Source organism: Oncorhynchus gorbuscha, linkage group LG22 (assembly GCF_021184085.1).
Source record: "Oncorhynchus gorbuscha isolate QuinsamMale2020 ecotype Even-year linkage group LG22, OgorEven_v1.0, whole genome shotgun sequence".
Lineage (NCBI taxonomy): Eukaryota > Metazoa > Chordata > Actinopteri > Salmoniformes > Salmonidae > Oncorhynchus > Oncorhynchus gorbuscha.
In genome coordinates, this window is record NC_060194.1 from 49,793,441 (window position 1) to 49,818,157 (window position 24,717).

At 44.7% G+C, this 24,717-nt stretch overlaps 1 protein-coding gene across 1 annotated transcript in view; it reads left to right on the forward strand.

Annotated features, from left to right (window-relative positions):
- The first annotated feature begins 959 nt into the window (after positions 1-959).
- slc25a24l (solute carrier family 25 member 24, like) overlaps positions 960-24,717 on the forward strand; it is a 31,476-nt gene continuing 7,718 nt past the window's right edge. Inside the window, exons 1-7 of the mRNA XM_046322060.1 lie at positions 960-1,702; positions 1,862-1,988; positions 3,160-3,247; positions 4,168-4,279; positions 9,065-9,236; positions 15,071-15,210; positions 16,212-16,322. Coding sequence (XP_046178016.1) covers positions 1,580-1,702; positions 1,862-1,988; positions 3,160-3,247; positions 4,168-4,279; positions 9,065-9,236; positions 15,071-15,210; positions 16,212-16,322 — 873 coding nt within the window. The 5' untranslated portion in view covers positions 960-1,579. The remainder of the gene's footprint in view (positions 1,703-1,861; positions 1,989-3,159; positions 3,248-4,167; positions 4,280-9,064; positions 9,237-15,070; positions 15,211-16,211; positions 16,323-24,717) is intronic.

The following is a 24,717-nucleotide window of genomic DNA, read 5'->3' on the forward strand; positions in this document are numbered from 1 at the left end:
CTATATGGAATTGGCATCCGAAGTTGAGTGAAAAGAACATTGTAACGGACTTAGCAGGTTATTATAAGCCTTATAATAAAGGGCTGTGGTTCGGTTGGAGGAGGACTTGACAGGGAGTCGATTGAATTTAAATGGAGAAATAGTCTGTTTTGGTGTCTTTCCATTCAAGTCATCAGCCATAATATATTAATATAATAATAATATATGCCATTTAGCAGACGCTTTTATCCAAAGCGACTTACAGTCATGTGTGCATACATTCTACATATGGGTGGTCCCGGGGATCGAACCCACTACTCTGGCGTTACAAGCGCCATGCTCTACCAACTGAGCTACAGAAGGACCAAGAGGTAAGAGGATCCAAATTCAGAGGACTGGCCTCAAATCACATGTATTTATAAAGCCCTTCTGACATCAGCTGATATATCAGAGTGCTGTACAGAAACCCAGCCTAAAACCCCAAACAGCAAACAATGCAGGTGTAGCCTGTCCAGGCTTATAACCTCTGACCTGTACCTAATGAGACAGACACTAACCTCTGACCTATAGGCCTACTGTCCAGGCTTATAACCTCTGACCTGTACCTAATGAGACAGACACTAACCTCTGACCTATAGGCCTACTGTCCAGGCTTATAGACCTCTGACCCGTACCTATATGACCCATACCTCTCTGACCCGTACCTGTCTGACCCGTACCTGTCTGACCCGTACCTCTCTTACCCGTACCTATCTGACCCGTACCTCTCTGACCCATACCTCTCTGACCCGTACCTCTCTGACCCTTACCTCTCTGACCTGTACCTATCTGACCCATACCTCTCTTACCCGTACCTATCTGACCCGTACCTCTCTGACCCGTACCTATCTGACCCGTACCACTCTGACCCGTACCTATCTGACCCGTACCTATCTGACCCGTACCTATCTGACCCGTACCTATCTGACCCGTACCTCTCTGACCCGTACCTCTCTGACCCATACCTCTATGACCCATACCTCTCTGACCCGTACCTATCTCAGAGTGATCCCTTCTTGATACATAACAAACAGAACTAGGCCTAAATGACCTCTGACCCATCAGCCTACTATGAGCCTCATCACAAATAGCACAACAATAGACCACCGACCCGAGAGTTAGAATGGGACTTTTTTGTTGTTGTCATGGGTCAAGTCGTCATAGTCTATTTTTATTTGGGGTCCTGGTGGCCCGGCCTCCCTCATCTATTTCAGATCAGTTAAATACACTGACTGGACCAGTGGCCAGTCTGTTTGTCTATGCTCAGCACTACACCTGGTGGACAGTGGTGGAAGTGCAGGCTCATGTCTTGACAGTTGGGCTATCGCGTCATCGTCATCATGTCTATCGCAGTAGAGGAGCATCTACCGCATTAGAGACATGTTCAGTCGGGCTGCCGGTGCTTTATGACTCAGCGTTCATATGGAGAAAAAAAAAGAAGAAGAAGAAGCACATTGCCTTTGCACCTTAATAGCCTGTAGTTGTAGTATTTGTAGAATTGGTGCTTATTTATATTCCATTTCAAATTTTGTAATTAAAAATATATATATTTTGAAGAATCATGGATCAGTTTCGTGGTTTGTTTGTGAAACTAGACAAGAATAACGACGGGTCTATATCAGTGGAAGAACTTCATAATGAGATGAAAAAAACTGGAATTATGGCTGCAGATCAGAAGGCTCAGGTATTTATTTATTACAATATTTGATAACTAATATAAATAAAAATGTGAGGCCTATTCTAGTTTACCAGCAGCATAACGGGAGAGTTAACATGTACGTCTAATGTCTACTCATATGGTGCAGCCAAATGATATACTGCCCTTTTTTAAAAACTTTTCCAGACTGTCGTTAATAACTATGACCGAAACAAGGATGGACGTTTAGATTATGACGAATTTCTAAGCTATATGAGTGACAGAGAGAAGAAATGGAGAATTCACTTCATGGCCCTTGACAAGAATAAATGCGGTAAGTGGAATGGTGGTGTAGTCCAATCTTCGGGTGCGTAAAAAGCTGGTAGGCTCATCTCAGGGCCCAACCCCGGGACACGGGCATTCCAGTGTCATAGACGACATTCTGAGCATGCTTTTGCCTTTGTTTTTGCACAGTAGCACTAGGTCTACATGTAATTGATGCAATGAAGAATCTTTTTTTTATCACATCACATATAATATATAATATAATATTTATCACATATAATGCATAGGAAATTTGAATTGACGTGACATAAAGTGCTGTATTCATAAATCATATAAACTGAAATGAATAGTTTTCAAGGTCAAATGTATTTACCTAATGGAGACTTGCATGCATTGTTGTGTTTTTAATTACATATACAGAACACCAGCAAACAGGAACTTGTGCTGTACTCTTAACACACCTTCAGAACTAGGAGGAGGACTTCAACTGTCTGTCTGTCTGTCTGTCTGTCTGTCTGTCTGTCTGTCTGTCTGTCTGTCTGTCTGTCTGTCTGTCTGTCTGTCTGTCTGTCTGTCTGTCTGTCTGTCTGTCTGTCTGTCTGTCTGTCTGTCTGTCTGTCTGTCTGTCTGTCTGTCTGTCTGCCTGCCTGCCTGCCTGCCTGCCTGCCTGCCTGCCTGCCTGCCTGCCTGCCTGCCTGCCTGCCTGCCTGCCTGCCTGCCTGCCTGCCTGCCTGTCTGTCTGTCTGTCTGTCTGTCTGTCTGTCTGTCTGTCTGTCTGTCTGTCTGTCTGTCTGTCTGTCTGTCTGTCAACCTAACCTGGGTGCTTTGTTTCTGCTCTCTGTTTCAGGTTTGGCATGACCTCACAAACAGACTGTCATGCAGGCTGCTCTTACCCTATCCATTTGAAAGGAACTCTTTCTCTGTCTATAGAAAACATTAGAAACTCATAAATCAAATCAAATGGTATTTGTCACATGCGTCGAATACAACAGGTGTAGGTTGACCTTACCGTGACATGCTTACTGACAAGCCCTTAATTGACTAGGGGTCATGTTGTCTTCTCTGACTAGGGGTCATGTTGTCTTCTCTGACTAGGGGTCATGTTGTCTTCTCTGACTAGGGGTCATGTTGTCTTCTCTGACTAGGGGTCATGTTGTCTTCTCTGACTAGGAGTCATGTTGTCTTCTCTGACTAGGGGTCATGTTGTCTTCTCTGACTAGGGGTCATTGGCCAGGAGGAAATCATAGATCTGTTCAAGGAGTTAGGAGTGAACATATCAAAGCCGAATGCAAAAAGAATTATACAAATGTAAGAGTGCCCCCGCCCCCCCCCCCCCCACACTTTCTATCCTCTCACTGTCCGCTCTGTCAGTTATTACATTGTAAAAACCTTGTGATAATATTGATTAATATGTAATAACACAATTAATTGCATGCATTGACAGACTTCATGTCTAATTTAACACTAATCACACATACACTCCAATGTAATTATTATATTGGGCACAATTTGATCAAGTCTACAACACAGTACAGACCTGAAGAACATGGATACTTAGAGGATCATTCACTTCTGTCAACATGTTTATTAATTCATTTGAATATCATCATGCCGACCCATTATCTTGATTGAGTTGAGTTGAGTTTATTTTTTATTTTTACAGGGACAGTGCACATTAATCAACGTTTCAGTAAAAGTGCCGGTTTTAACCAGCCGGCTAATTTTCAACCGCAGTCCCTGGGCAGGTTATTAAAAACGATTACAACATAGACAATAGCAACATAGGACAAGCAAGACGTAGCATACAGACAGAGCAACATAGGACAAGCAAGACGTAGCATACAGACAGAGCAACATAGGACAAGCAAGACGTAGCATACAGACAGAGCAACATAGGACAAGCAAGACGTAGCATACAGACAGAGCAACATAGGATAAGCAAGACATAGCATACAGACAGAGCAACATAGGACAAGCAAGACGTAGCATACAGACAGAGCAACATAGGATAAGCAAGACGTAGCATACAGACAGAGCAACATAGGACAAGCAAGACATAGCATACAGACAGAGCAACATAGGACAAGCAAGACATAGCAACATAGGACAAGCAAGACGTAGCATACAGACAGAGCAAAATAGAACAAAAAGCAGCAAGACAAAATTCATAAAAGCAACAAAGTGTTTCCACACCTCACAAGCTACATTGTTGATGTTGTTGTTGACAGGATGGATGAGGACAGTTCTATGACCGTGGACTGGGGAGAGTTCCTGCAGCATGTCATCCTCAACCCCGCAGAGAACCTGGGAGAACTGGTCACTTCATGGAAACACACTCTGGTGAGACGCTGAGGCCTGGGTCTTCGTTTCTCTGAGCCTTCATATAGGGTTAATGCCTAGCCTTTAGCTCAGAGGCCTAACACAGTCTTGTAGTAAACAAGAGACCAGTCTGTCACACTGATGAAACCTGGGCCTAGCTTCCTAGAGCCCCAACAGCGTGGAGATCATCATTAGACGACGCTCGAAGTGTTTGAGACGAGGAATTGTGTTAGCTCCCTGAGCTAGTGCTTAACACAGTATTGTGGTGTGCAGAGCAGTCGAGCAGGATACAAACCCAGACTGTAGTCCAGGGATCATCAACTAGATTCAGTCGCAGGCCGATCATTTCTTGAGTGGACAGTCAAGAACATAATTATAAATAAGTTGTAGAAGAAGACCAAACAGATGTAATGTTTGACTAAACCATAACCCTTTAAAAAAAACTACCTGCCGCCTCTACACTCTAACCACTAGGCTACCCTGCCACCTCTACACTCTAACCACTAGGCTACCCTGCCGCCTCTACACTCTAACCACTAGGCTACCTGCCTCCTCTACACTCTAACCACTAGGCTACCCTGCCGCCTCTACACTCTAACCACTAGGCTACCCTGCCGCCTCTACACTCTAACCACTAGGCTACCCTGCCGCCTCTACACTCTAACCACTAGGCTACCCTGCCACCTCTACACTCTAACCACTAGGCTACCCTGCCACCTCTATACTCTAACCACTAGGCTACCTACTCTACCTACCGCCTCTACACTCTAACCACTAGGCTACCCTGTCTCCTCTACACTCTAACCACTAGGCTACCCTAACCACTGGTTTGACTAAACGCTACCTGCCACCTCTACACTCTAACCACTAGGCTACCTGCCACCTCTACACTCTAACCACTAGACTACCTACCGCCTCTACACTCTAACCACTAGGCTACCCTGTCTCCTCTACACTCTAACCACTAGGCTACCCTGCCACCTCTACACTCTAACCACTAGGCTACCCTGGTTTGACTAAACCAAAACCCTTTCAAACCGTTCCTACATTTGTAGACGATCACACGTCTCTCTATTATACATGGGAATACTTGGGGAACAGATTTCCTAAATTAACATCATCTGGTGACTTTACAGTATTTCATGTCCAACAATGAAAATTCAAACCCCTGCTGTTGTCCTTGTGTGATGTAGTCTGCTATGTGTGTGTGTGTGTGTGTGTGTGTGTGTGTGTGTGTGTGTGTGTGTGTGTGTGTGTGTGTGTGTGTGTGTGTGTGTGTGTGTGTGTGTGTGTGTGTGTGTGTGTGTGTGTGTGTGTGTGTGTGTGTGTGTGTGTGTGTGTGTGTGTGTGGTGTCTTACCTGATGAATGGCACACTCCACCCAGGTGTAGGAGATCATACATTGCATGCTGTGTCTGAAGCGCCTGTTGAAGGAGTCTGTCTGTCGGTTGGTGATATATGTAGACTTCCTGTCTGTCAGTTGGTGATATATGTAGACTTCCTGTCTGTCGGTCGGTTGGTGATATATGTAGACTTCCTGTCTGTCGGTTGGTGATATATGTAGACTTCCTGTCTGTCGGTTGGTGATATATGTAGTCTTCCTGTCTGTCGGTTGGTGATATATGTAGACTTCCTGTCTGTCTGTCTGTCTGTCGGTTGGTGATATATGTAGACTTCCTGTCTGTCGGTTGGTGATATATGTAGTCTTCCTGTCTGTCGGTTGGTGATATATGTAGACTTCCTGTCTGTCTGTCTGTCGGTTGGTGATATATGTAGTCTTCCTGTCTGTCTGTCTGTCGGTTGGTGATATATGTAGACTTCCTGTCTGTCTGTCTGTCTTGTCTTCCTGTCTGTCTGTCGGTTGGTGATATATGTAGACTTCCTGTCTGTCTGTCTGTCGTTGGTGATCTGTCTGTCGGTTGGTGATATATGTAGACTTCCTGTCTGACTTCCTGTCTGTCTGTCTGTGATATATGTAGACTTCCTGGTGATGATATATGTAGACTTCCTGTCTGTCGGTTGGTGATATGTAGACTTCCTGTCTGTCTTCCTGTCTGTCGGTTGGTGATATATGTAGACTTCCTGTCTGTCGGTTGGTGATATATGTAGACTTCCTGTCTGTCTGTCGGTTGGTGATATATGTAGTCTTCCTGTCTGTCGGTTGGTGATATATGTAGACTTCCTGTCTGTCGGTTGGTGATATATGTAGACTTCCTGTCTGTCGGTTGGTGATATATGTATACTTCCTGTCTGTCTGTCGGTTGGTGATATATGTAGACTTCCTGTCTGTCGGTTGGTGATATATGTAGACTTCCTGTCTGTCTGTCTGTCGGTTGGTGATATATGTAGACTTCCTGTCTGTCTGTCTGTCGGTTGGTGATATATGTAGACTTCCTGTCTGTCGGTTGGTGATATATGTAGACTCTTCCTGTCTGTCTGTCGGTTGGTGATATATGTAGACTTCCTGTCTGTCTGTCGGTTGGTGATATATGTAGTCTTCCTGTCTGTCTGTCTGTCGGTTGGTGATATATGTAGACTTCCTGTCTGTCTGTCTGTCTGTCGGTTGGTGATATATGTAGACTTCCTGTCTGTCGGTTGGTGATATATGTAGACTTCCTGTCTGTCGGTTGGTGATATATGTAGTCTTCCTGTCTGTCTGTCTGTCTGTCGGTTGGTGATATATGTAGACTTCCTGTCTGTCTGTCTGTCGGTTGGTGATATATGTAGACTTCCTGTCTGTCGGTTGGTGATATATGTAGACTTCCTGTCTGTCTGTCGGTTGGTGATATATGTAGACTTCCTGTCTGTCTGTCGGTTGGTGATATATGTAGTCTTCCTGTCTGTCTTCCTGTCTGTCGGTTGGTGATATATGTAGTCTGTCGGTTGGTGATTCCTGTCTGTCGGTTGGTGATATATGTAGACTTCCTGTCTGTCTGGTTGGTGATATATGTAGACTTCCTGTCTGTCGGTTGGTGATATATGTAGACTTCCTGTCTGTCTGTCTGTCGGTTGGTGATATATGTATATATGTACTTCCTGTCTGTCTGTCGGTTGGTGATATATGTAGACTTCCTGTCTGTCTTCCTGTCTGTCTGTCGTTGGTGATATATATATGTAGACTTCCTGTCTGTCTGTGGTGATATATGTAGACTTCCTGTCTGTCTGGTGATATATGTAGACTTCCTGTCTGTCGGTTGGTGATATATGTAGACTTCCTGTCTGTCTGTCTGTCGGTTGGTGATATATGTAGACTTCCTGTCTGTCTGTCTGTCGGTTGGTGATATATGTAGACTTCCTGTCTGTCGGTTGGTGATATATGTAGACTTCCTGTCTGTCTGTCGGTTGGTGATATATGTAGACTTCCTGTCTGTCTGTCTGTCGGTTGGTGATATATGTAGACTTCCTGTCTGTCTGTCGGTTGGTGATATATGTAGACTTCCTGTCTGTCTGTCTGTCGGTTGGTGATATATGTAGACTTCCTGTCTGTCTGTCTGTTGGTGATATATGTAGTCTTCCTGTCTGTCGGTTGGTGATATATGTAGTCTTCCTGTCTGTCTGTCTGTCGGTTGGTGATATATGTAGACTTCCTGTCTGTCTGTCTGTCGGTTGGTGATATATGTAGACTTCCTGTCTGTCGGTTGGTGATATATGTAGACTTCCTGTCTGTCTGTCGGTTGGTGATATATGTAGACTTCCTGTCTGTCGGTTGGTGATATATGTAGTCTTCCTGTCTGTCTGTCTGTCTGTCGGTTGGTGATATATGTAGACTTCCTGTCTGTCGGTTGGTGATATATGTAGACTTCCTGTCTGTCGGTTGGTGATATATGTAGACTTCCTGTCTGTCGGTTGGTGATATATGTAGACTTCCTGTCTGTCTGTCGGTTGGTGATATATGTAGACTTCCTGTCTGTCTGGTTGGTGATATATGTAGACTTCCTGTCTGTCGGTTGGTGATATATGTAGACTTCCTGTCTGTCGGTTGGTGATATATGTAGACTTCCTGTCTGTCTGTCGGTTGGTGATATATGTAGACTTCCTGTCTGTCTGTTGGTGATATATGTAGACTTCCTGTCTGTCTTGTGATATATGTAGACTTCCTGTCTGTCTGTTGGTGATATATGTAGACTTCCTGTCTGTCTGTCGGTTGGTGATATATGTAGACTTCCTGTCTGTCGGTTGGTGATATATGTAGACTTCCTGTCTGTCTGTCAGTTGGTGATATATGTAGACTTCCTGTCTGTCGGTTGGTGATATATGTAGACTTCCTGTCTGTCGGTTGGTGATATATGTAGTCTTCCTGTCTGTCGGTTGGTGATATATGTAGACTTCCTGTCTGTCGGTTGGTGATATATGTAGACTTCCTGTCTGTCTGTTTGGTGATATATGTAGACTTCCTGTCTGTCGGTTGGTGATATATGTAGACTTCCTGTCTGTCTGTCTGTCGGTTGGTGATATATGTAGACTTCCTGTCTGTCGGTTGGTGATATATGTAGACTTCCTGTCTGTCGGTTGGTGATATATGTAGACTTCCTGTCTGTCTGTCGGTTGGTGATATATGTAGTCTTCCTGTCTGTCGGTTGGTGATATATGTAGTCTTCCTGTCTGTCTGTTGGTGATATATGTAGTCTTCCTGTCTGTCGGTTGGTGATATATGTAGTCTTCCTGTCTGTCGGTTGGTGATATATGTAGACTTCCTGTCTGTCGGTTGGTGATATATGTAGTCTTCCTGTCTGCCTCTCCAGGTGATATATGATGTGTCTGTCTTCCTGTCTGCCTCGGTTGGTGATATATGTAGTCTTCTGTCCAGGTGTTTTCCTGTCTGATGTGCAGGGCTGAGAGCCGGACCATGCCCCTGGAGCTGCCCCCGGACCTGTCAGCAGGCTCAGGGGAATGGAGGAGTTTTGTCCTGGCTGCAGGGCTGGCCGACGCCGTGTCCAGAACCCTGACTGCTCCTATCGACCGCCTCAAGACACAACTACAGGAACAATATTATAACCTAAACACTTCTTTAATACAGCTTGATAACAACCAGTAATACTTTGCATTGCCAGACTTCGTAGTCCCATATTCACATGGTTCAGAAAAGAACCCTAACTCTAACTCTAACCCTACAGAAATGAACCCTAACTCTAACTCTAACCCTACAGAAAAGAACCCTAACTCTAACTCTAACCCTACAGAAATGAACCCTAACTCTAACTCTAACCCTACAGAAATGAACCTAACTCTAACTCTAACCCTACAGAAATGAACCCTAACTCTAACTCTAACCCTACAGAAATGAACCCTAACTCTAACTCTAACCCTACAGAAATGAACCCTAACTCTAACTCTAACCCTACAGAAATGAACCCTAACTCTAACTCTAACTCTGAACCCTCTAACAACCCTACAGAAATGAACCCTAACTCTAACTCTAACCCTACAGAAATGAACCCTAACTCTAACTCTAACCCTACAGAAATTAACCCTAACTCTAACTCTAACCCTACAGAAATTAACCCTAACTCTAACTCTAACCCTACAGAAATTAACCCTAACTAACTCTAACCCTACAGAAATTAACCCTAACTCTAACTCTAACCCTACAGAAATGAACCCTAACTCTAACTCTAACCCTACAGAAATGAACCCTAACTCTAACTCTAACCCTACAGAAATGAACCCTAACTCTAACTCTAACCCTACAGAAATGAACCCTAACTCTAACTCTAACCCTACAGAAATGAACCCTAACTCTAACTCTAACCCTACAGAAATGAACCCTAACTCTAACTCTAACCCTACAGAAATGAACCCTAACTCCCTAACTCTAACCCTACAGAAATGAACCCTAACTCTAACTCTAACCCTACAGAAATGAACCCTAACTCTAACTCTAACCCTACAGAAATGAACCCTAACTCTAACTCTAACCCTACAGAAATGAACCCTAACTCTAACTCTAACCCTACAGAAATGAACCCTAACTCTAACTCTAACCCTACAGAAATGAACCCTAACTCTAACTCTAACCCTACAGAAATGAACCCTAACTCTAACTCTAACTCTAACTCTAACTCTAACCCTACAGAAATGAACCCTAACTCTAACTCTAACCCTACAGAAATGAACCCTAACTCTAACTCTAACCCTACAGAAATGAACCCTAACTCTAACTCTAACCCTACAGAAATGAACCCTAACTCTAACTCTAACCCTACAGAAATGAACCCTAACCCTCTAACTAACTAACCCTACAGAAATGAACCCTAACTCTAACTCTAACCCTACAGAAATGAACCCTAACTCTAACTCTAACCCTACAGAAATGAACCCTAACTCTAACTCTAACCCTACAGAAATGAACCCTAACTCTAACCCTAACCCTACAGAAATGAACCCTAACTCTAACTTTAACCCTACAGAAATGAACCCTAACTCTAACTCTAACCCTACAGAAATGAACCCTAACTCTAACTCTAACCCTACAGAAATGAACCCTAACTCTAACTCTAACCCTACAGAAATGAACCCTAACTCTAACTCTAACCCTACAGAAATGAACCCTAACTCTAACTCTAACCCTACAGAAATGAACCCTAACTCTAACTCTAACCCTACAGAAATGAACGGTAGAGACCTACAGGTAACTGTCAAAAATAATGGAAACACTTCAGTAAATGAGGGATACAACGTATATTGAAATCAGGTGCTTCCACACAGGTGTGGTTCCTGAGTTAATTAAGCAATTAACCTCCCATCATGCTTAGGGTCATGTATAAAAAGGCTGTACAGGACATTATTTTGGCTACCATGGTATGCCTCCATAGGATGCTAATGCCTCCATATGATGATAATGCCTCCATAGGATGACAATGCCCTCATAGGATGATAATGCCTCCATAGGATGATAATGCACTCGTATGATGATAATGCCTCCATAGGATGACAATGCACTCATAGGATGATAATGCCTCCATAGGATGACAATGCCCTCATAGGATGATAATGCACTCATATGATGATAATGCCTCCATAGGATGACAATGCACTCATAGGATGACAATGCCTCCATAGGATGACAATGCCCTCATAGGATGATAATGCCCACATAGGATGACAATGCCCTCATAGGATGACAATGCCCTCATAGGATGACAATGCCCTCATAGGATGATAATGCCCACATAGGATGACAATGCCCTCATAGGATGATAATGCCCACATAGGATGACAATGCCCTCATAGGATGATAATGCCCACATAGGATGACAATGCCCTCATAGGATGATAATGCCCACATAGGATGACAATGCCCTCATAGGATGATAATGCCCACATAGGATGATAATGCCCACATAGGATGACAATAGCCCTCATCCACAGGGTACAAGCGGTCCCTGAATGGTTTGATGAGCATGAAAACAATATAAACCATATGCCATGACCGTCTCAGTCACCAGATCTCAAACCAGAACGGGAGATTCTGGAGCGACGCCTGAGACGGCGGTTTCCACCAACAACAAAACACCAACTGATGGAATTTCTCATGGAAGAATGGTGTCGCATTCCTCCAATCGAGTTCCAGACACTTTAGAATCTATAGAATGGTGTCGCATTCCTCCAATCGAGTTCCAGACACTTTAGAATCTATAGAATGGTGTCGCATTCCTCCAATCGAGTTCCAGACACTTTAGAATCTATAGAATGGTGTCGCATTCCTCCAATCGAGTTCCAGACACTTTAGAATCTATAGAATGGTGTCGCATTCCTCCAATCGGGTTCCAGTCACTTTAGAATCTATAGAATGGTGTCGCATTCCTCCAATCGGGTTCCAGACACTTGTAGAATCTATAGAATGGTGTCGCATTCCTCCAATCGGGTTCCAGTCACTTTAGAATCTATAGAATGGTGTCGCATTCCTCCAATCGAGTTCCAGACACTTGTAGAATCTATAGAATGGTGTCGCATTCCTCCAATCGAGTTCCAGACACCTGTAGAATCTATAGAATGGTGTCGCATTCCTCCAATCGAGTTCCAGACACCTGTAGAATCTATAGAATGGTGTCGCATTCCTCCAATCGAGTTCCAGACACTTTAGAATCTATAGAATGGTGTCGCATTCCTCCAATCGAGTTCCAGACACTTTAGAATCTATAGAATGGTGTCGCATTCCTCCAATCGAGTTCCAGACACTTGTAGAATCTATAGAATGGTGTCGCATTCCTCCAATCGGGTTCCAGTCACTTTAGAATCTATAGAATGGTGTCGCATTCCTCCAATCGAGTTCCAGACACTTGTAGAATCTATAGAATGGTGTCGCATCCCTCCAATAGAGTTCCAGACACTTGTAGAATCTATAGAATGGTGTCGCATTCCTCCAATCGGGTTCCAGTCACTTTAGAATCTATAGAATGGTGTCGCATTTGTAACACTATAACTTTAGACCGTCCCCACGCCCATACCCGGGCGCGAACCAGGGACCCTCTGCTCACATCAACAACAGTCACCCACGAAGCATCGTTACCCATCGCTCCACAAAAGTGCAGAGCAAAGGGAACCACTACTTCAAGGTCTCAGAGCAAGTGACGTCACCGATTGAAACGCTATTTAGCGCGTACCGCTAACTAAGCGAGCCGTTTCACATCCGTTACGCATTCCTCCAATCGAGTTCTAGACACTTGTAGAACAGTAGAGGTGCGTGGGTAAAATAACTGGGGAAGCCAAGCCCCCCCTAACCTATGTGTGCTTTTGTAACAGATGTGAAATGGCTAGCTAGTTTGCGGTAGTGCGATACTTCGTGGGGGCCTGTTGTTGATGTGTGCAGGGCGTCCCTGGTTCGCACCCGGGTATGGGCGAGGGGACGGTCTAAAGTTATACTGTTACACTTGCTTGTTCGTGCAAGTAGAAAAACATGTTGACTCATCTTACATCCTCTCTGTCATACAGTACAAGCTTTTATTGTTTGTTGTCCTTGGCTACCTGGCTAAAATGCTTTCTCGCTAGCCATAACTTCCATTCATGGGGAACGTTAGCTAGTTAACATTAGCCTTCTACATCTAGCTAGATATTAAACTAACATCCTTTCAGACCACGGGCACAATGTATGAATTAATGGTTGGATCAGAATTTCCATTATAATCATTAGACAGTAAGGAACATTAAGGAAAACCACAAGTCCAAATCCCTATCTCCATCCATAGCTAATTTATGAAAAGGGACAATTTTCGCCAGCTAGCCACCAGAGAACGACTCAACGAGATGCAACAATTCAAGTTTTTCTGTCAATGAGGTATGCTCTTAATGGGATTTGATGGCAGGCTTGCTAGGTGTAGCTAACATTTCGAGCCCAATGACCCGTGAAAACCTGAAAGGCCCAATTTTTGATTTTATTTTTTTTTGCATCAAGAGAGGAGTTGCCATTTATCTAATAAACTCTTTTTCCGTAACGTTACTGAGTAAATTAAGAAGGAATATTGACTTTATTTTTAACGACATTGGCTAAAATATCACATTCGGTTTTCCATCAAAATAATAATTATATGTGGCAAAGAGAAATAATTAAATCACCCTTATTATTAAATTCCTGATCATTTAAAAAGCAACGGATGTTGATGTAACTTGTTTGGACTGTTATGATATAAGGCCGAGGAGGTGTGGGTATATGGACAATATTCAGGGCCCAAAACACCCAGGTTATAGTTGTGGTGTGTTGTATTGGTCCTTCTGTAGCTCAGTTGGTAGAGCATGGCGCTTGTAACGCCAGGGTAGTGGGTTCGATTCCCGGGACCACCCATACGTAGAATGTATGCACACATGACTGTAAGTTGCTTTGGATAAAAGCGTCTGCTAAATGGCATATATTATTATTATATTATTATAGTTGTAAATAAATCCGGTTTGCCCATGTGCATAACTATTGATAAATCTGACAGGAGAGTTTGAGTGGTGAAAGTCGCGGACAGAGGATCTCAATCTCTGTAGACGAAACACTTTGACCAACTTAAAAAATAAAAATACATGTCTTTTTTTGGTAATTGTGCCTTTATTATGTGTTAGATGTTAAGACTACAAACCTTTATAAACGGCCCGTTTGTTAGATTGACTTGTTATTTCAATAGGCTACTGACTCAAATCTGGGTTTATCCTTTCAATTCAACTTTGTGATGGTTTGCTGAGCTAGATGCAGTTATATTTTAGTTTTATGATTGGCCAACATCTAATTTCAGATACAGTGGAGAATGATACATTTATGATAGAGCCATGACCATGATCACAATCGATAACTTCCAGTTTATTTAACTAAACATTGACGTTAATAATTGCATAATAACACAAGGCAACATCAACAAACTAAGTTACAGGCTATTTATTAAGTCTGTTTGCCAGCTCCAGGTAATGCTACACAAGTGGCACAAATTGATTTGCAATGCCTCCAGAAATATCGTCATTTCAACATCGTAATATGAGTGCATTTCCCCAAAATCATTTTTGTAAATTAACAATAAATGGAATATTGAATTCCCATCAAAATCACTCTACTCCATTCCTTAGAATCCGTGCCAGTAAAGTATTGTATGCGCTATAATTAATTCAAAACCTGATGGATTATTGGACCATCTTCCATTATCCAACATGTATTAATTTGAATTGTTTAAAAAAAACATATATATTTTTTTACAAATTCGATGACAGTTGCTAATTGAAGCTCGTTGTGGCCCGCCCTATCAAGATGGGTGTTGCTATTGTTTTGGCAGTTACCTGTACGAACCGTGAATCCGTGGACTGGAGACAGAGGTTAATAATTGAAGAAGATATTGTGTGTGTATTTAGGTGTACGGATCCAAGGCGTCCTCCCAGGGATTCAGAGAGTTAAAGGCGGGTGGTGTGAGGTCTATGTGGCAGGGAAACGCTGTGAACGTGCTGAAGGGAACCCCCCAGTCAACTCTGCAGTGCCTCATCTACGCTCAGGTAACACGTACTATACTGTAATAACACAAGGGCCACTGGAGAATTTACAACCAATATGTTCAGATATGGATACTTTACCCCCCCCCAAACCCCCCTTCAATTAAATTTATAATTTATAAGGGGATATAAAGGGATTTATAATAATGATGTGCAAATAGTTAAACGTACAAAAGGGAAAATAAATCAACCTAAATATGCGTTGTATTTACAATGGTGTTTGTTCTTGTGGCAACATATCTTGCTGCTGTGATGGAACACTGTGGTATTTAACCCAGTAAATATGGGAGTTTATCAAAATTGGATTTGTTTTGGAATTCTTTGTTGATCTGTGTAATCTGAGGGAAATATGTGCCTCTAATATGGTCATACATTTGGCAGGAGGTTAGGAAGTGCAGCTCAGTTTCCATCTTATTTTGTGGGCAGTGTGCACATAGCCTGTTTTCTCTTGAGAGCCAGGTCTGCCTACGGCGGCCTTTCTCAATAGCAAGGCTATGCTCACTGAGTCTGTACATAGTCAAAGCTTTCCTTAAGTTTGGGTCATTCACAGTGGTCAGGTATTCTGCCACTGTGTACTCTCTGTTTAGGGCCAAATAGCATTCCAGTTTGCTCTACCTTTTGGTCAAATTCTTTCCAATGTGTCAAGTAATTATCTTTTTGTTTTCTCATGATTTGTTTGGGTCTAATTGTGTTGCTGTCCTGGGGCTCTGTGGGGTGTGTTTGTGTTTGTGAACAGAGCCCCAGGACCAGCTTGCTTAGGGGACTCTTCTCCAGATTAATCTCTCTGTAGGCGATTGCTTTGTTATGGAAGGTTTGGGAGTCACTTCCTTTTAGATGGTTGTATAATTTAACAGCTCTTTTCTGGATTTTGATAATTAGCTGGTACGTCTCTCTCTCTCTCTGTCTCTCTCTCTCTCTCTCTCTCTCTCTCTCTCTCTCTCTCTCTCTCTCTCTCTCTCTCTCTCTCTCTGTCTCTCTCTCTCTCTCTCTCTCTTTCTCTCCAGATGAAGGTGTACACCCAGCACTGGCAGCAGGAGAGTCTGTCAGTACAGCAGAGGTTTGGGCTGGGCTGTGTGTCTGGGGCGGTGGCTCATGCTGTCTTCTATCCTCTAGAGGTACCAGAGCTCTATGACAGGTCTGAACTACAGATATACATGCTGTCTTCTACCCTCTAGAGGTATCAGAGCACTATGACAGGTCTGAACTACAGATATACATGCTGTCTTCTATCCTCTAGAGGTATCAGAGCACTATGACAGGTCTGAACTACAGATATACATGCTGTCTTCTACCCTCTAGAGGTATCAGAGCACTATGACAGGTCTGAACTACAGATATACATGCTGTCTTCTATCCTCTAGGTATCAGAGCACTATGACAGGTCTGAACTACAGATATACATGCTGTCTTCTATCCTAGAGGTATCAGAGCTCTATGACAGGTCTGAACTACAGATATACAGTACATTCGGAAAGTATTCAGACCCCTTGACTTGTTCCACATTTTGTTACGTTAGAGAGGATAGGAAGGAGCAGGGAGGGGCAGAGAGGAGTAAAGACGAGCGGGTAGGCGCAGCGAAGAGCCAGTTTCTAAAATGTATTAAATGCCCCCCCCCATTAATATACAAACAATAATGACAAAGCAAATACAGGTTTGTAGAAATTTAGCTAATTTGTTAAAAATAAAACATGAAAATATTACATTTACATAAGTATCCAGACCCTTTACTCAATGCTTTGTTGAAGCAACTTTGGCAGCAATTACAGCCTCGAGTTTAAATATATACATGTTTTTTTCACCTTTATTTAACCAGGTAGGCCAGTTGAGAACAAGTTCTCATTTACAACTGCGACCTGGCCAAGAATAAAGTAAAGCAGTGCGACACAAACAACAACACAGAGTTACACATGGAGTAAACAAACGTACAGTCAATAACACAATAGAAACATCTATATACAGTGTCTGCAAATGAGGTAGGATAAGGGAGGTAAGGCAATAAATAGGCCGTAGTGGTGAAGTAATTACAATTGAGCAATTACACACTGGAGTGATAGATGTGCAGAAGATGAATGTAAGTAGAGATACTGGGGTGCAAAGGAGCAAAAAAATAAATAACAATATGGGGATGAGATAGTTGGATGGGCTATTTACAGATGGGCTATGTACAGGTGCAGTGATCTGTGAGCTGCTCTGACAGCTTCAGTGGTTTTTGCAATTCGTTCCAGTCATTGGCAGCAGACAACTGGAAGGAAAGGCGGCCAAAGGAGGAATTGACTTTGGGGGTGACCAATGTAATATACCTGCTGGAGCGCGTACTACGGGTGGGTGCTGCTATGGTGACTAGTGAGCTGAGATAAGGCGAGGCTTTACCTACTAAAGACTTATAGAGGACCTGGAGCCAGTGGGTTTGGCGAACAAGTATGAAGTGAGGGTCAGCCAATGAGAGCGAACAGGTCGCAGTGGTGTGTAGTATATGGGGCTTTGGTGACAAAACGGATGGCACTGTGATAGACTGCATCCAATTTGTTGAGTAGCTTGTTGGAGGCTATTTTGTAAATGAAATTGCCGCAGTCAAGGATCGGTAAGATACTCAGTTTTACGTGAAGGAGTGAAGGATGCTTTGTTGCGAAATAGGAATCCGATTCTAGATTTAATTTTGGATTGGAGATACTTAATATGAGTCTGGAAGGAGAGTTTACAGTCTATCCAGACACCTAGGTTTTTGTAGTTGTCCACATATTATAAATCTGAATCGTCCAGAGAAGTGATGCTGGACAGGTGGGTAGGTGTGGGCAGCGATCGGTTGAAGAGCATGCATTTAGTTTTACTTGCATTTAAAAGCAGTTAGAGGCCACAGAAGGAGAGTTGTATGGCATTGAAGCTCGTCTGGAGGGTTGTTAACACAGTGTCAAAAGAAGGGCCAGAAGTATACAGAATGATGTCATCTGCGTAGAGTTGGATCAGAGACTCACCAGCAGCAAGAGCGCATAAAGCATAAAGAAATTATTATTGAAATTCTCAATTATAGTGGATTTATCAGTGGTGACAGTGTTTCCTATCCTCAGTGCAGTGGGCAGCTGGGAGGAGGTGTTGTTTTTCTCCATGGACTTTACAGTGTCCCAGAACTTTTTGGAATTATTGCTGCAGGATGTAAATTTCTGTTTGAAAAAGCCTTTGCTTTCCTAACTGACTGTGTATACTGGTTCCTAACTTCCCTGAAATGTTGCATATCGCGGGGGCTATTCGATGCTAATATATAACGGGGGCTATTCGATGCTAATATATAACGGGGGCTATTCGATGCTAATATATAACGGGGCTATTCGATGCTAATATATAACGGGGGCTATTCGATGCTAATATATAACGGGGGCTATTCGATGCTAATATATAACGGGGGCTATTCGATGCTAATATATAACGGGGGCTATTCGATGCTAATATATAACGGGGGCTATTCGATGCTAGTGCAGTAGGCCACAGGATGTTTTTGTGCTGGTCAAGGGCAGTCAGGTTTGGAGTGAACCAAGTGCTATATCTGTTCCTGGTTCAACATTTTTTGAATGGGGCATGCTTATTTAAGATGGTGAGGAAAGCACTTTTAAAGAATAACCAGGCATCCTCTACTGACAGAATGAGGTCAATTTGCAAAAATATCTAAAAACCTCTTTTCACTTTGTCATGATGGGGTATTGTGTGTAGATTGATGAGGAAAATAATTAATTTAATCCATTTTAGGATAAGGCTGTAACGTAACAAAATTTGGATAAAGGGGTCTGAATGCTTTCCGAATACACTGTGCCTGTGGCCTTCTAAACTGGAGAGGTATGAACTACTGATATACAGTGTTAGGCTGCATTCCAGGCTGAATAAGTTAGACTAACAACGAGCACGTATATCCTACTAACAGGACATTAAAAACGGTAATATATTATGCTTCACTGAGTCGTGGCAGAACGATTACATGAATAACATACAGCTGGCGGGTTTTATGCTTTTTCTGGCAGGATAGAACAGCGGCCTCTGGTAAGACAAAGGGTGGTGGTCTATGTATACTTGTAAACAACAGCTGGTGCACGAAATCTAAGGAAGTCTCAAGGTTTTGCTCGACTGAGGTAGAGTATCTCATGATAAGCTGTAGACCACACTATTTACCAAGAGAGTTTTCATCTATATTTTTCGTAGTTGTCTATTTACCACCACAAACTGTTGCTGGAAATTAAGACCCCACTCAACCAGCTGTATGAGGCCATAAGCAAACAGGAAGACGCTCATCCAGAAGTGGCGCTCCTAGTGGCCGGGGACTTTAATGCAGGGAAACTTAAATCCATTTGACCTAGTTTCTACCAGCATGTTACATGTGCAACCAGAGGGAAAAAAACTCCACACACAGAGATGCATACAAAGCTCTCCCTCTCCCCGCATTTGGCAAATGTGACCATAATTCTGTCATGCAGGTGAAAGAGGACCCAAAAGCGACTTGGCGAAAACAGAGTCTTTAATCCAGTAAAGTAACTACAAACAAAAAACACAACTTTCACTCGAAATGACGAGGACAAACTGGAGACTCGATCATGAACAGCAGGTGAACAGCAGGTTGCCTCGGGAAGGCACTTGAACCAGACAGACTCAGACACCTGCTCACCACGCAGCATCTGAGGAAAACACGACACGACAGGGCGATACACAAACACAGCACGGTGAATTCTAGACAAGGAACCGACAGGACAGGAACGGAACACAAAGGAAGAAATAGGGACTCTAATCAGGGGAAAGGATCGGGAACAGGTGTGGGAAGACTAAATGATTGATTAGGGGAATAGGAACAGCTGGGAGCAGGAACGGAACGATAGAGAGAAGAGAGAGCGAGAGAGTGAGAGAGGGAGGGGGAGAGAGAGGGATAGAAAGAGGGAAAGAACCTAATAAGACCAGCAGAGGGAAACGAATAGAATGGGAAGCACAGGGACAAGACAAGATAATAAATGACAAAACATGACAGTACCCCCCACTCACCGAGCGCCTCCTGGCGCACTCGAGGAGGAATCCTGGCGGCAACGGAGGAAATCATCAATGAGTGAACGGTCCAGCACGTCCCGAGACGGAACCCAACTCCTCTCCTCAGGACCGTAACCCTCCCAATCCACTAAGTATTGGTGACCCCGTCCCCGAGAACGCATGTCCATGATCTTATGTACCTTGTAAATAGGTGCGCTCTCGACAAGGACGGGAGGGGGAGGGAAGACGAACGGGGTGCGAAGAAAGGGCTTAACACAGGAGACATGGAAGACAGGATGGACGCGACGAAGATGTCGCGGAAGAAGCAGTCGCACAGCGACAGGATTGACGACCTGGGAGACACGGAACGGACCAATGAACCGCGGAGTCAACTTACGAGAAGCTGTCGTAAGAGGAAGGTTGCTAGTGGAAAGCCACACTCTCTGGCCGCAACAATACCTTGGACTCTTAATCCTGCGTTTATTGGCGGCTCTCACAGTCTGTGCCCTGTAACGGCAAAGTGCAGACCTCACCCTCCTCCAGGTGCGCTCACAACGTTGGACAAACGCTTGAGCGGAGGGAACGCTGGACTCGGCAAGCTGGGATGAGAACAGAGGAGGCTGGTAACCCAGACTACTCTGAAACGGAGATAACCCGGTAGCAGACGAAGGAAGCGAATTGTGAGCGTATTCTGCCCAGGGGAGCTGTTCTGCCCAAGACGCAGGGTTTCTGAAAGAAAGGCTGCGTAGTATGCGACCAATCGTCTGATTGGCCCTCTCTGCTTGACCGTTAGACTGGGGATGAAACCCGGAAGAGAGACTGACGGACGCACCAATCAAACGACAGAACTCCCTCCAAAACTGTGACGTGAATTGCGGGCCTCTGTCTGAAACGGCGTCTAACGGGAGGCCATGAATTCTGAATACATTCTCGATAATGATTTGTGCCGTCTCCTTAGCGGAAGGAAGTTTAGCGAGGGGAATGAAATGTGCCGCCTTAGAGAACCTATCGACAACCGTAAGAATCACAGTCTTCCCCGCAGACAAAGGCAGACCGGTAATGAAGTCTAGGGCGATGTGAGACCATGGTCGAGAAGGAATGGGGAGCGGTCTGAGACGACCGGCAGGAGGAGAGTTACCCGACTTAGTCTGCGCGCAGTCCGAACAAGCAGCCACGAAACGGCGCGTGTCACGCTCCTGAGTCGGCCACCAAAAGCGCTGGCGAATAGACGCAAGAGTGCCTCGAACACCGGGATGACCAGCTAACTTGGCAGAGTGAGCCCACTGAAGAACAGCCAGACGAGTGGAAACAGGAACGAAAAGGAGGTTACTAGGACAAGCGCGCGGCGACGCAGTGTGCGTGAGTGCTTGCTTAACCTGTCTTTCAATTCCCCAGACTGTTAACCCGACAACACGCCCATAAGGAAGAATCCCCTCGGGATCAGTAGAAGCCACAGAAGAACTAAACAGACGGGATAAGGCATCAGGCTTGGTGTTCTTGCTACCCGGACGGTAAGAAATCACAAACTCGAAACGAGCGAAAAACAACGCCCAACGAGCTTGACGGGCATTAAGTCGTTTGGCAGAACGGATGTACTCAAGGTTCTTATGGTCTGTCCAAACGACAAAAGGAACGGTCGCCCCTCCAACCACTGTCGCCATTCGCCTAGGGCTAAGCGGATGGCGAGCAGTTCACGGTTACCCACATCATAGTTGCGCTCAGATGGCGACAGGCGATGAGAAAAATAAGCGCAAGGATGAACCTTATCGTCAGACTGGAAGCGCTGGGATAGAATGGCTCCCACGCCTACCTCTGAAGCGTCAACCTCGACAATGAATTGTCTAGTGACGTCAGGAGTAACGAGGATAGGAGCGGACGTAAACGTTCTTTTAGAAGATCAAAAGCTCCCTGGGCGGAACCGGACCACTTAAAACACGTCTTGACAGAAGTAAGAGCTGTGAGAGGGGCAGCAACTTGACCGAAATTACGAATGAAACGCCGATAGAAATTAGCGAAACCTAAAAAGCGCTGCAACTCGACACGTGACCTTGGAACGGGCCAATCACTGACAGCTTGGACCTTAGCGGAATCCATCTGAATGCCTTCAGCGGAAATAACGGAACCGAGAAAAGTAACGGAGGAGACATGAAAAGAGCACTTCTCAGACTTTACGTAGAGACAATTCTCTAAAAGGCGCTGTAGAACACGTCGAACGTGCTGAACATGAATCTCGAGTGACGGAGAAAAAATCAGGATATCGTCAAGATAGACAAAAACAAAGATGTTCAGCATGTCTCTCAGAACATCATTAACTAATGCCTGAAAAACAGCTGGCGCATTGGCGAGACCAAACGGCAGAACCCGGTACTCAAAATGCCCTAACGGAGTGTTAAACGCCGTTTTCCACTCGTCCCCCTCTCTGATGCGCACGAGATGGTAAGCGTTACGAAGGTCCAACTTAGTAAAGCACCTGGCTCCCTGCAGAATCTCGAAGGCTGATGACATAAGGGGAAGCGGATAACGATTCTTAACCGTTATGTCATTCAGCCCTCGATAATCCACGCAGGGGCGCAGAGTACCGTCCTTCTTCTTAACAAAAGAACCCCGCCCCGGCCGGAGAGGAAGAAGGCACTATGGTACCGGCGTCAAGAGACACAGACAAATAATCCTCGAGAGCCTTACGTTCGGGAGCCGACAGAGAGTAAAGTCTACCCCGAGGAGGAGTGGTCCCCGGAAGGAGATCAATACTACAATCATACGACCGGTGAGGAGGAAGGGAGTTGGCTCGGGACCGACTGAAGACCGTGCGCAGATCATGATATTCCTCCGGCACTCCTGTCAAATCGCCAGGTTCCTCCTGAGAAGTAGGGACAGAAGAAACGGGAGGGATGGCAGACATTAAACACTTCACATGACAAGAAACGTTCCAGGATAGGATAGAATTACTAGACCAATTAATAGAAGGATTATGACATACTAGCCAGGGATGACCCAAAACAACAGGTGTAAACGGTGAACGAAAAATCAAAAAAGAAATAGTCTCACTGTGGTTACCAGATACTGTGAGGGTTAAAGGTAGTGTCTCAAATCTGATACTGGGAAGATGACTACCATCTAAGGCGAACATGGGCGTAGGCTTATCTAACTCTCTGAAAGGAATGTCATGTTTCCGAACCCATGCTTCGTCCATGAAACAACCCTCAGCCCCAGAGTCTATCAAGGCACTACATGTAGCACCCGAACCGGTCCAGCGTAGATGGACCGACAAAGTAGTACAGGATCTTGATGGAGAGACTTGAGTAGTTGCGCTCACCTGTAGCCCTCCGCTTACAGATGAGCTCTGGCTTTTACTGGACATGAATTAACAAAATGTCCAGCAACTCCGCAATAGAGGCACAGGCGGTTGGTGATCCTCCGTTCCCTCTCCTTAGTCGAGATGCGAATCCCTCCCAGCTGCATGGGCTCAGACTCTGAGCCAGAGGAGGGAGATGGTTGCGATGCGGAGCAGGGAAACACCGTTGATGCGAGCTCTCTTCCACGAGCCCGGTGACGAAGATCTACCCGTCGTTCTATGCGGATGGCGAGAGCAATCAAAGAGTCCACATCTGAAGGAACCTCCCGGGAGAGAATCTCATCCTTAACCACTGCGTGGAGTCCCTCCAGAAAACGAGCGAGCAGCGCCGGCTCGTTCCACTCACTAGAGGCAGCAAGAGTGCGAAACTCAATAGAATAATCCGTTATGGACCGTTCACCTTGGCATAAGGAAGCCAGGGCCCTAGAAGCCTCCCTACCAAAAACTGAACGGTCAAAAACCCGAATCATCTCCTCTTTAAAGTTCTGGAACTTGTTAGAGCAATCAGCCCTTGCCTCCCAGATAGCTGTGCCCCATTCTCGAGCCCGGCCAGTAAGGAGTGAAATGACATAAGCAACCCGAGCTCTCTCTCTAGAGTATGTGTTGGGTTGGAGAGAGAACACAATCTCACACTGCGTGAGAAAGGAGCGGCACTCAGTGGGCTGCCCGGAGTAGCAAGGTGGGTTATTAACCCTAGGTTCTGGAGGCTCGGCAGGCCAGGAAGTAACAGGTGGCACGAGACGTAGACTCTGGAACTGTCCAGAGAGGTCGGAAACCTGAGCGGCCAGGTTCTCCACGGCATGGCGAGCAGCAGACAATTCCTGCTCGTGTCTGCCGAGCATGGCTCCTTGGATCTCGACGGCAGTGTAACGAGCGTCTGAAGTCGCTGGGTCCATTCCTTGGTCGGTTCCTTCTGTCATGCAGGTGAAAGAGGACCCAAAAGCGACTTGGCGAAAACAGAGTCTTTAATCCAGTAAAGTAACTACAAACAAAAAACACAACTTTCACTCGAAATGACGAGGACAAACTGGAGACTCGATCATGAACAGCAGGTGAACAGCAGGTTGCCTCGGGAAGGCACTTGAACCAGACAGACTCAGACACCTGCTCACCACGCAGCATCTGAGGAAAACACGACACGACAGGGCGATACACAAACACAG